At 51.4% G+C, this 13,609-nt stretch overlaps 1 protein-coding gene across 1 annotated transcript in view; it reads left to right on the forward strand.

The window, feature by feature from the left end:
- The window catches only part of LOC119111393 (uncharacterized), a 79,701-nt gene that overhangs the window by 36,513 nt on the left and 29,579 nt on the right, over positions 1-13,609 (forward strand). The window contains exon 2 of the mRNA XM_037235206.1: positions 11,818-12,046. Coding sequence (XP_037091101.1) covers positions 11,836-12,046 — 211 coding nt within the window. The 5' untranslated portion in view covers positions 11,818-11,835. The remainder of the gene's footprint in view (positions 1-11,817; positions 12,047-13,609) is intronic.

The following is a 13,609-nucleotide window of genomic DNA, read 5'->3' on the forward strand; positions in this document are numbered from 1 at the left end:
TTGAACGGTTGTCATTGTGTTTGTTTGAAATGGGCATCAATTTTACCAAGGTTTCCTTGTTTTGAAATGGTAAAGTAGGTGCAATACCTGATTTTCTTTACCTTTGTGGTGAATCAGTTTTACCTATTTCAAAGGAGTTTTATATTTATTTAAAAATGCACTGATACCGTTTATGGCGGACAATAGCCTTCTTAGGTATTCGTGAGATGTTAGTGGCCGCGTGTCAGAAAGACAAATGCCATATTCACGATACGATGAAGACATACTTATAAGTGACCCGGATTTGGCGTAAATCTCGTTAACTGTTCAGTTTTTTTTTAACTGGTTTCGGACGGGGTTTTAACTCATCTCGGACAATTACATGAACAAACATTGACTATGGTCAAGGCCTTGACATCGCGGGGATCATTGCTTGTAAGCAATTCACGGACATTTCAGCGATTGCTTTCATTTTTGGTTGATGAAGCGCGAGAATTGCCATCGTCAGCACTTGCTAATCAGGTGATAAATTATTTTTCGTTCCGGAGTGAAACGTTTTCGTTCCGGAGTGAAACGCCTTGAGGCATTCTTAATCGTGGCAAGCACCTCTCTTCTGCAAAGATGATCGAGTCAGCTATTTAATTTTGTTCACTGTGGTGTCGGCAATCCTTCATGAGGCTACCCGTGGCCCGTGTCGCAGCACACCAAGCTCGTGACATGCCTCATATCTGTATCGCATGGCATCAACTGTCGCTCTCTCCATCCCACTAGGTTGGGGTGCTTTTAGATAGGTACGAAGTAAAATCTTCCTACTCGATGCCGCGACCCCATTTTATCTTGCAGAAATATTCAAGGAAATGTCCCGCATTTGGAGATATTGAGGCAAACATTAAATATGATGAAATTAGGTCACTTTTAACGACAGACATGCTTTGAAGCGCAAAAGACTGCTCTCGAAAACAAGTTCTCCAGTTAACAAATAAGCTCCTCAATTCGTCATAGTTTGATTACGCCATTGATCACGCTATTGTAATACGTCAGAGTCGCTGCCAGATCTGGTAGCCGTCTATGGCTGCCGGATGTACGACCGCCTATGGCCGTGTAAGAACTGCCACTGAAAGGGACGGGCTGGCTGACTTGCAGTACTTCAACCCGTCGCGAGGTGGCTTGTTAACTGGCGCGTCTTTGTGGAACCTGACATCGTTATGGATCGTTATGTCATGTAACATCGTTATGGCTTCTCTTTCTCGTGGTACTCGTCTACATTTATCCGTGAGTTTGCTGCTTACTTGCATTCACGTACTTGGTTAAAACACTATCCTTACGTCATTCGAATCCCAGTCATAGTTTCGTCATAACTGGTACCACTGGCCAATGCCTTCTATATAAAGCAAACATGATTCGTGTCTACGCTTGCACTCATCGCGTCAAAATGGTCTAAGACCAATTGATGAACGTTGATGTCACGAATGGTGCTGGCGTGCACCAGACACGAATGATCCGATGATCATATTTGTCTTGGCCTTGAACATTACATGGTCAATGAGGTGGTGATATTTTCGTGACGTTTGTATTGCATTCGACATGTTTGGGTGGCCTTGAACTAGTCTGTACGAAATAACTTGCACAAGTTCGCGGAAGCTAAGTGCAGAAACAGAAACTTAAAAAGGCAGGGCTGTGAACTGCAGTGAGTTATCTTCAGAATGACTATCTCAGCTCAAAACTTCATACAAATGTAAGCACTCGCTTTAAGAGCTCTAGAACCCTCTGTAAGAAGGATTTCTTCAATGAAAAGATTAGGAAATTATCTGTTCACTGTATGTTGTAGCACTGCGCTGTAGATTAACGAGCATTCGAACCAAATATGCGAAAACATGTCTGCACTATTGAAATTCCGGGGCATTTTGAAAGAGTTAACCTCTCTCTCTCTCTCAGTTGGTGGTGACAACCTTGTCTATTTTATTTGTATCCATCACGTAACCACGAATTGCTATTTGTACCCATCATGTAATCACGAGTGTCGTTGTCGTCATCACGAAAGGCATTAGACATCGGTCTGTTTCAGCTGCTTTGATCTCTTCTTAATTTTTGAATGGCTTGCATTTGTGGCTTTGGGTTCAGATTACCTGTCAGACAAAGCTTGTTGAGTGCCTTCACCCGATCACGCCATGACAGTTTTGCCGTCCATTTCAGCGAACAATCTCGCCCATGTCATTTCACGAGATCCTGCTGCGGGGTTTTCGTGCTGCATAATGCGAAGGCACGAACGACCCTGAACTAGGTTGACCCTTGTTGGCCAGTTGCCACCTGACCTGACCTTTTCATATCAGTCATGCCAAACAAAGCGTCCGCTCCGGGACCATCCAGTGCCGCCGTTTAACGAGCCCAGTGCACCCCACGCCACTGAGGCGTCTAGAGGTGGTGTTCTGCGACATTCACTTCGAGTTTGGGGGTCTTGAAATGTCAGGGAATTCAGAAATGTGACTCATAGGATCCTAAGAGCATGCGATCTTCTGCCCTCTGCGTGTTATGCCCAGCCATCCAAACACTTCAAAGTTGATTTGGTACACATTCTCAGCTGCCAGCCTGAAGAACAAACTAAACAAGCGTTTGCAGATATGTCGCTGACCTTTTCCCACCATTGCCTAAATTTTAACATAACACATAGGTTTGGGTTGAGTCACACGCCACTCTCAGGCAACGACGATCACGGAACGAATCCCGGACTGAATCCAACGATCACGGACCGAATCCCGAACTAAATCCGGATCGTGTCACTTCATTCGATTGGGCCGGACGACCGGACGGACATTTGGTCTGTCCTGCGGCAGAATAATTGACAGGTGATAGTTGACTGTATGCTAAGCCAGGGCATAACACTAACCACCGAGCCGCGACCCTGTGCTCGTGCTGCTGAGCCCAGTTACGCGCAGCAAGTGCGTCCGTTACTCCTCAGTCTGCCGGACGAGCGACGGGGTCGTTTTCTGAGCACGCTTGTGGGCCAATCAGTGTGTTGGGGCCGCCACCCTCACGTCTCATACAATTCCGTAGCTACAGCCGGTGAGACGGCCAGCTGATGAGGAAGCAACGACGAGGAGGGAAAGCGGAATGAATATCCGAGCGATGCGTTTCTGAGTAGCACTTTAAACGCGCTGCCCCTGGAAAGCAAACAGATCTGCCGCCCCTTGCGATGTGGAGACATTCCCGGTGTTACAACAACTATGCGCCCCCGCCCCCCCCCCCCCCCCCCACTCCCCTGCCCGGTGGGAACGGCTGATTATGAGCCATGCGTCAACCCATGCCCATGCCGTGTCTTCAGAGACCATGCCCACGCCTTGTGTGCCGCGGAGACCAAGCTCATTTGAGGCCGGTAGACGCGGTTCACACACGGATCAGTCCCCTCCTCGCGGCCTCTGACGGCCTCTGACTTGGGTGTTACGTGAATTATGTATTCCTCATTTACGTTGAATGCTTCATGATGTTTACACAATAGCAGGAAAGCCTTTGTAAAAATAGCAATGATAAACCAGCCTGAGGCGGGTGCAAAAGGAAAATCACTGAGGGATGGCTGCTACCATAGCCCCAATGCGATGTATACGAATATGCGGAACCAATAGCAGAATTTCCGTCTAATCTCCCGGCATCATTTTCCGATCCTTTCCCCGGGTTCATGAACCAGTTGAGCCCAAACACCTTGTACTTGCGTCAAACACATGGAAATAATACAACAGAATGTGTAAATTAAGTCGTCATTTTTGGAGCAAGCAAGGTTTTGTGACCAAGAAGGCTAAGAATTGGAGAACAAGAAGCAGCGTTTTGATTGGAGCGCATCAAACTGTGGGGCCCTCCCACCGTCCGTGCCCTGAAAAGCCGCTTCGGCCCAGCCTTCGGTCAATTCGTGTACCGCCCTGAAATAGTCCAAAGACAAATGCCACAAGGTCGTAATACAACAGCCAGTCTACACATAATGTGGCGCGGGCAATATTCACCCTTATGCAGTTTTATAATGATATTATTTGGTCAGGAGGCTTGCGCCTGAAGTCAGCCATCGTAAGACACACTCAGGCAACAACACAGTTTTCTGGAGCATGACTTTCTTCATGTTGTCTACCACTAATGTCCGATGTGACCAAAGATTCAATTCTGAGTCCAAAAACCGACCAATTTCTGGAATGGTTAATAGCGCTTAAACATTTTGTAGTTGATGGCAGTCTAATTATTTCATTGATTGTTAAATAGACGTAATAGCTGTTTCTAAAGCTTCAAGATACATTTCCATGATCACGTAAATAATCGTATAACTGACTGGTTGGCAGGTGTGAGATGAAATGTTTTTATGGTGTGATAAAGTTGTATATAGGACTAAATGAAAGTGGTATAGGTTTTTTAAAAGACACTTTCTTCTGCATGTGTTGATATGAATATTGTATGAGTTTTCTACTGATTTCCCTTGATTCATAACGTGTTAGAAAGAGGCCTACGCCGGTGATACCAGAGATCGCTGGTTTACCTGGTGCAGGAGTGATTAGCTACGAACTAAAAACGGGATTGCTTACCACTGGGATCTGTATGATCCTGCCCAATGCTTCGCAAACTCAAACTAGTACCGTGAACCTTTTTTATATTTTTATATATTTTTTTTTGAAGATTTTATCCGAACCCTTTGAATGGATGGATTTCCGGGATCAGAGCTCACGCTAAGCAGTGCTTGTTGTGCGAGCCCTGACCCCTACCATCCGATCGCGCAATTCCATGTCAACGGCAGAATTTGGTGGCGAAAGCTTAACGTGCCGCAATGCTCGGCACGGTCCGTCCTGCCCTCTGACGTCAACTGACCTTTAGCGCGACCGCTGCCACCGGCCGCAGGCCATACCTGTCAAGGGCAAATAGCGAGCGCCCTAAAGCGACTCGAACCCACCCCGCCACGGGTGGGTGGGTCGGAAGGCAGGCGCTCTAACCAACTGAGCCACCTGGACGGACAACCTTAATTTATATCTCGCATAACCTTTGGTTCTCCTCTTTGTGTCGCTCAGTGCGTCATCTGCGGTCGTCGGACTGAACATCCGGCAAACAAAATCGGGAACAATTCCCGTGCATCGGCTTAAAAACACATTAAGATCATTACATCGGACGATATTATGGGTAGAAGTACGCTGAATCACAGCCCTGATAAAATAACGTAGACTGTAGGACGATAGCCCCGATGGGACAATGCAGGCAGTAGGATCATAGCCGCGATTAGGTAGTGTGGATTGTAGAAATTAAAGCAGACGCAAGGGTTATGATATAATTTTACTTTCGTTTCCAATGACACCACATGAAATGCCTGAACCTGTACACTATCAGAGTTCCCTTACATACCGGAGGGACAAACACCGACCTGACGGCTGCTTCGAATGCCTGATCCTGTACGCCATCAGCGTACGATTACATACCGGAGCGACGAACACTGACCTGACGGCCGCTTCGAGTGCCTGATCCTGTGCGCCATCAGCATACGATTACATACCGGAGCGACGAACACTGACCTGACAGCTGCTTCGAATGCCTGATCCTGTGCGCCATCAGCGTACGATTACATACCGGAGCGACAAACACTGACCTGACGGCCGCTTCGAATGCCTGATCCTGTGCGCCATCAGCATACGATTACATACCGGAGGGGCAAACACCGACCTGACGGCCGCTTCGACGTGATGGTGCCTTTGAAGCATAGACGTGCGCGCGTTAGCGTTGTGCTGCGACGCTGGTGCGGTAAGGCATGCGATGCCCACTTCCGTATCGTTCTGGGCGACGTTAGGTGCAGCTAGTCGGGAGCCGACGGGTATAAGTTGGTCGGAAGCCGACGGGTGTAAGTTGGCCGGGAGCCGACGGGTGTAAGTTGGCCGGGAGCCGACGGGTAGAATTGGCCAGGAGCCGGCGGGTATAAGTTGGCCGGGAGCCGACGGGTGTAAGTTGGCCGAGAGCTGACAGGTATACGTTAATCGGTAGCCGACGGGCATAAGTTGGCCGGAAGCCGACGGGCATAAGTTGGCCGAGAGCCGACGGGTGTAAGTTGGCCGGGAGCCGACGGGTGTAAGTTGGTCGTGAGCCCTGGTGTCGCCCGGGCGATCGAAAGCAGAACAGCGTTGTCTGCTCGCTGTTGGGGCACCCGATCACTGTGGCGGCAGTCTATTTCGTTTGAAGACGGATAGCTGGAATATGGGACAGGCGAGTGTCAGGCTGGCATGGGACGGCTATGTTGCTGCCTCGTGCAACGCAGCGAGGAGCCGTCTGTACCTGACGGCAAAACGGCGAGACAAAACTTCTGTTGAATTGGAATTGGCCTTCGTGGAGTTGGGAGATGTTTTGAAAACACGGCATGGTTGGCAGAGCTGTGACCAAAAGGCTGTTCTTAAAAAAAACAGGTCGTCAAATCTGTTTTGAAATGTAAATATCAAGGTTTTTGTTCGTAACCCAGTGCCTTTTTTCTCCTTTCTTTTTTCTTCTTTTTTGTTGCGGGACGGCAAGCCTCCCACTACCCACCCTTCCTGGAGAGAGACCCCGCGATGTGTGCAGCACCCGATACGTCTCATCCCCACTTGACTTCAAAGCGATATCACCACAAGACTAGCTTGGGTGCTGAGCTGCCGACCGGGTCAGTTCCACCCGTTGAGCAGTCTTGTAATCTGAGCTTGCCGCTCGGCGCCGGGCGCCACTTCACGTCTTCGTTTTACCGGCGGGACTACTGCCTGATGCTCTCCCTCAAGGCAGATAAGCCGGCCACAGGAATAACTCGTGCCCATGGGCGTCACGCGAAACGTGGAGTATTCTGATAGCGTGTCCCAATAATTCCTTGTTATCTTCCTTTGGTCAGTCCGCCACTCTATAATGGAGGTTGGCCATTTTCGCTAAAAGAACTAACATCAAAGAGCGGAGGAATTTAGGTACTTTCCCTTATCTGACACGTCGAGCAGTACATAAATAACTACGGAGTGCTCAGACTTCGTCCTTATTTACAAAGTGCGGGATCGGCGGCTGGCCGGCTGGTCGGCTGCCGAAAATCAACCTTGGCCAGCGAAGCGCTGCGAGTTTTCAACTACCTATTCAGCTGCGGCCGGGTCAGGACTGGCCGGTCATTCCGTGATCGGCCAGCCAAGGTCGCAGCCCAGCGGCCGGCTTCGACCGGAAGCGATGGTCAGAGTATCACAGCCAGTACGTCGAGTGTTTTATTGTTTCAAATGTTAAAGCAGTGTGATTAATTTCGCTTAAATCAGGGCAAACGTAGATATCGAACACAAGGTGCATGCAATCCACTTTTGTCCTTGTACTCAAGAAAAACTCCCGTATGATATGAGTGTTGGAGAACTGCGTTAGAAATTCAGAAGACGACCTCTGCCCTCGGTCAGAACCTCGGCCCAGCGCAACTCGCCTCAACCCAGATCACCTCTGCCCGGCTCATCTCATCTCGGCCCGGCTCACCTCGATCCGGCTCATCCCGCCTCTGCCCGGCTTACCTCACCTCGGCCCGGCCCACCTCACCTCGGCCCGGCTCACCTCACTCTGGCCCGGTTCATCTCACCTCCGCACGGTCCACCTCACTGCGGCCCGGCTCGTCTCACCTCGGCCCAGCTCACCTCGGCCCGGCTCACCTCACCTCGGCCCGGCTCACCTCGGCCCGGCTCACCTCACGTCAGCTCGGCTCACCTCAGCTCGGCCCGGCTCACCTCACCTCGGCCCGGTCCACCTCACCTCGGGCCGGCTCACCTCACCTCGGCCCGGCTCACCTCAGCCTGGCCCACCTCACCTCGGCCGGCTCACCTCGCCTCGTGGCGTGGTGGCGTGGCAAACCTAGCTAATCCGCCATGCGGTCAGCTGTTGGCTCGCACGACGTGCCACCTAGTGTGCGTATGACAAGTCACTTGTTTGTTGTCACGCCATTACGGTACGGGTCGCTGTAATAATCCACCCTGCGGTCATCCGAATAAGAAATCCCGGACGGTCTGTGGTCTGTCGTCGCTGATGGAGTTGCTGTGTCGATAATTCTTATCTTAGTCTGTATTGAAAAAACAGGAAACGTGTCACATAAAGCCGTAAATGCTCATGATATATGTTGTTCGCATGACTGACATCCCTACCAAAGGCCATAATCAATGATGGTGCCATGTGTACCGCGGTTCAACGGGGCTTCCCTCGGAGCCGACAGCAAACAATTCTGACGTACTATACAGGCGATGGGCACGATGCATTCAACAGTGAGTTGGGGCTTTACGGCGCACTCCATTGTTAAGGTCATGTGGCGACGACTGCTTCTCACACGGGCCGGAAGGGTCGCTCACCGAGGGAAATGGAACTTTCTAAAATTCACAAGTTACGGAAACCAACTGTTACCCGGGTACGGGGTGCTTGAGGTGAAGCTGCCCCTTCAGCTGCCCTGTCCCTGTAGAGCATGGTGTGATCAGCACACCGAAACACCAAACAACACCCAGGTATCAAAACAACAAACAGCTCTCAGCACTAAAATACACAGGTCGACACCACCACCAGCGCAACGACTCACCCCACTTTTCTAATCAAACGACGTTGTTACGCGGAGGCTGATAATGGCCTGTCCTGCTCACCTTCACCACAGAAATACTGCTGATTTGGAAGTCAACACAAGACATGGGTGAAACTGTGCTGTTTATTTTCAGATGCAGCTGCATTATTAATAACAAAACATAAAGGAAGTCACTACTGTGCACATCACGGGACATCAACGCTGGGACTACAGCAATGCATACAATGAAAGGCTGAAAGCACGGAATTTGCATCCACAACAGTCTTTGGTTGGTTTCGCTATGATATTCATGATGTTGTGACGGCTCCTACCTGTCGTGCTCTGTTAGTTCTAAGATATCACACAAGTCGAAAATTACTACGTTGCGTATGTGAAACAGTCCACCCGAAACTTTACCGACGACGCTGAGACACACAAGGCGACGTGCAAATTATGCGCTAACTGGACATCGCAGCCGCCACGAGGAAAATGACTCGCGTCATATTTACCGAGCTATCACACGTTTCAAGGTATTCCTTCCGTCTGGCTGCCAATTCCTGCCAAGTAGCCCCGACGTCAAAAATAAAAATATATGACTTAAACTTTCCCGTACTGGGAAGTTTATTTAATCATTAGCGAAATCTCGTTTTTTAGGAAGCTTCTTTCCCCAAATGCATATCCATAGATATAAGAAAGCTATTTCCATGATATCTAAATCTTCAAATGTGGGACATTTCCTTTAAAGGCAATACAATAGTTACTAGCCAGCTTTTTATTATATCTGATACTTGCCTTCACTTTTTCAAATGTGTAATATTTCGTTTAACCAGAACGACGTATTATATTGCAAGTCATATACTCAGCATAATATATTTTTAAACTCATAATAGTAATAAAAAACCCAGTCTGGCAATTTGTGCCCTAAAATTGAGGCCTCTCTGGCTTGGTACTCGTCTAGACAGGCACGAAATACAAGGGAACTGGCAATGTCCCCCTCCACGTGAGAGAAGAGCTTTTCTAAATATTGAGTGAATTAGCTGGAATTAGATTTTGGTCACACGCCTACGCATAGACACGGCGCAATTTCAGATAGATTAGCCGAGCTGTTGCATATTTTCCTTTGAAATTAAACTCATGTGCAGGCATGACGTGCTCACGTCCATGTGAATAACCTGCATTCAAAATACAAATGCATGTGCTCAAATTCAAAGTTTCTCAGCACAGCCATCTGAATGGACCAAACCTCTTTCATCCTGGCTCCTCTTCAGGCTCTGGGGAGGCCCGTAGAGCCGGCGTGTGTCCGCGGCGGCTGTGTTTAGGGACGCGCACGGTGGCAGGATCGCGTGAAGGTCGCGGCGACTCTGACACTGGATCAAGACACGCCTCTGACAGGGAGACACGGCGCCGTAATGGGAGCCGTACCGCCAGCTGGGCGGCTGGTCAGTCTCGACCCGGGCTCGGCGCCAGGCCGTGCCTGCGGGGCTCGGTGCCGGGGCTGACACCGTGGTCTGCAGGGCTCGGCACTGGGGCTGACAACGTGGTCTGTGGGGCTCGGCGCCGGGGCTGACACCATGGTCTGCGAGGCTCAGCGCCGGGGCTGACACTGTGGCCTGCGGGGCTCGGCGCCGGGGCTGACACTGTGGGCCGCGGGGATCGGCGCCGGGGCTGACACTGTGGCCTGCGGGGATCGGCGTCGGGGATGACAATGTGGCCTGTGAGGATCGGCACCTGAACTGACACCATGGTCTGCGGGGCTCGGCGCCGGGGATGACACCGTGGTCTGCGGGGATCGGCGCCGGGGATGACACCGTGGCTTGCGGGGTCGGCGCCAGGCATGATTCCGTGTTCTGCGGGGGCTCAGCGCCAGGGCTGACACCGTGGCCCGCGGGGCTCGGCGCCGGGGCTGACACCGTGGTCTGCGGGGGCTCGGCGCCGGGGCTGACACCGTGGCCTGCGGGGCTCGGCGCCGGGGCTGACACTGTGGCCTGCGGGGCTCGGCGCCGGAGCGGCGGACACCGTGGCTATCCGCGGCGGTGGGCGGGCTGACCCGTTGACTTGCCACTGGCTGTGAGCTGAGCCGACTCCATGAACCGCCAACTGCTGGTGGCGGCTTGGGCTGATTCTGTGACCTGCCGGTAGCTGTTACGCGGGGCTGACCTTGAGCTGTTGGGGCAGTGGGAGGGGCATTCTGCTTCGCGGACGCAGCCCGAGCGTGACCCACAATTCAAAGTGAACCCAGACAGGTGGGCAAAGGAAATATAAAAGAATACTAAAAAATACATTTTGCACGACAAAATTTGATGAGGAAACATTGCAAATTTGCATGCACTGTCTTCAACGACATTTTGTTCGATTGAAATCATACCACGCAAAGGTCAGGATACAGTTGACCAACGAGGGTCAATCCAGGTTTGGGGCAGCCGTACCGCAGTATTGTGCGGCACGAGAAACACTCCGCATTCCTGTCTGGCGGAAGGGTGGAGGTAAAGCCATCCGCTGAACTGGACAGCACCACCTGCCTGGGGGGGGGGGGGGGGGGGTTCAGGGTACACCCAACAATCGGTCTCCGGCGCTAACAACCACGCACGAGTCGCAGGCTCCCAGCGTCGAGTGTCTCTGATCTATAAGTGTCTGCTGTCGTCTGATGTCTCCAGCCATGATGTCTGCGCGAGGAGTCACGCGCACACACTGCTGTTTAGGAATTCCGATTAAACGTGGGATGAATGTGAACACGTTTTCAGCACATGTGTCATGACGAAATCACCCGGCTTTCACCACGGTGAAATAGATGTGCAGTGCCTCGGTCGAAGGTAGTTACTATCAAAAAGAGACAGGAAGAAATCAGTCAGTGCATTAGTCATTGCTCTTTGTATAGCCTCGCCCATTTGCACCTGTGAGACGTTTCCTTGAGGGAAAGGAAATAGGGAGCGAAGAGGGTGTTGTTTCTACAGAGTGATGGGGTTTTAGTGGTTAGGATGCTCGGCTCTGTACAGCCATGGGTCCGAGTCCATGGCACGCCACTAGTGCGTTCCACATGATATACGTACCATAGTAATCCCATCCAGAAATAGCCCTGGCAGTCGATGAGACGTAAAGCCTTTCATTTTCTTTTTTTGAAAAGAAGAGGAGCGTGTAGCTGTGTTCATGATATCAAAAGAGACACTGAACACATCTATCCGAAGTGGTTTGCTACGATATTTCCCCGAAGCTCGGTGTCGATCTATCTGACACCTCCAGTGTTTTCAGCGTCGTCGTCGTCAGTGTCAGTGTCCGTGTATCAGCGCTGTCGACTGGACGTGACGGCCGCGTCCTATCTTCAGGGGCTGACCGTGAGCGCCATGACGGCGACGCCAGCCAACGACAGCGGCTTCCCCATGGCGGCCATGCGCTCTGGCTACGATCTGCCGGTGTACGGCTTGGACGACGGCAACTTCTACAATCTTCACGTGGTAGCGCTGGGGATCATCGCCTGCAGCCTCGCCTGCGCCGTCACCGTCGTCGTCTGGAGCTTCCGCACGCACAACACCAAGTTCTTCACCTGGTCGCAAGGTAAGCGCGGCGTCAAAGAGCTGTGATAAAGACATGAAGTTTCCTGTCATCAGATGACTATCAGGGCATATCACATTGACAAACTTGTTCAATTTACGGTTATAATTAGAAAGTAGTCGAAAACCAACTGAAAAGAGTACATGAAAGCGTTATTCAGATCTTGACGTGCCCCAGTGTCTGTGACTGCGCCGTCACCTTATCAGTTGTCTATTCCTCACCTATATGAATATTTGATGACATGCTCGCCGACGACCGACGTCGGATGGAAGACGCCAGAGCCGTTATTGCGGACGGCGCGACGAAGGCGGTCCCTTGGGCGGTGTGACGAGCTCAAAGGCGGCCTCGCCCAGGGGCGTCGGCGGTCCCCTGGGCGGCGTGACGAGCTCAGAGGCGGCCTCGCCCAGGGGCGTCGGCGGTCCCCTGGGCGGCGTGACGAGCTCAGAGGCGGCCTCGCCCAGGGCTTCGGTGGTTCCCCGATGCGGCGTGACAAGCTCCGAGGCGGTCAAGCTTCGGCCTGTCCGGCCCTGGGTGAGCTTCGCCGGTGACGAGCCCAACCAGCTCAGTATTGCCCTGTCCGGCCCTGGGCGAGCTTCGCCGCTGAGGAACCCAATCAGCACAGTCTGGGCCTGTCCGGCCCTGGGCGAGCTTTGACGGTGAAGAACCCAATCAGCACAGTCTGGACCTGTCCGGCGCTGGGCGAGCTTTGCCGGTGAGGAACCCAATCAGCACAGTCTGGGCTTGTCCGGCCCTGGGCGAGCTTTGCCAGTGAGGAATCTTATCAGCACAGTCGGACGTCAGCCTCGATCGGCGCCGACAGAGGTCGATGGATAGTGCGGCCGCGTGGGGACGGGCCCGCCGGGCGCCGCACACACACCGCTGCGGTGGCGAGAGATGTCGATGTTTGGCCGTACAAAAGCCTTAAGTTAATCCGCGATGATGCGAACGGTTGTTGCGAATTTTAAGTGAACTTGTGATGCGAAGTGCAGGTAGTCTTTTGTTCAGCCTCATTAATTATGTCCAGCTTCATCAATCATGTTCAGCCTCAATGCTTTCAAATTTGTCACAAGGGACGATGTTTTGTTGGAGCAATCGGTTTGGACACGTGATTCCTGAATTTTGGGATGACTAATTCACACTCATGATGATATCGTAGGGACTTTTCTTTTGATTTCACGTTATCCCTGGATCAGTTGTTTTCGGGCGTCCAACATCACAGGTTCGTATTCGTGTTCACAATCATATTCATATTTCTAGGGCGTGTTCGACATTTGTGTGGGGTTTTCTACTAGAATATGCATCTTGAAGACCATGCGGTGCAGTTCAGAGCCCAACCCTTTTTAAGACCTAAACCCCTCTAGCTTCTGAGCTACCAAGCCCCAAAAGATGTGCAGGCTCTTTCAGGAAGACTATGGCAAGGTCCCCAAGGCATCCATGACGCCGAAATGACGTCTTTAAAATCTCGTCATTTATTTACCCATGCGGCGATCAAGCTAAGAAACACATAGTTGTCTCGCCGTTCATATCTGGCGTTGTTAAACACGATTTCCAAATAAAACGGCAGTC

Source organism: Pollicipes pollicipes, unplaced genomic scaffold (genome assembly GCF_011947565.3).
Source record: "Pollicipes pollicipes isolate AB1234 unplaced genomic scaffold, Ppol_2.1 Scaffold_7261;HRSCAF=8764_pilon_pilon_pilon, whole genome shotgun sequence".
NCBI classification, from domain to species: Eukaryota; Metazoa; Arthropoda; class Thecostraca; order Pollicipedomorpha; family Pollicipedidae; genus Pollicipes; species Pollicipes pollicipes.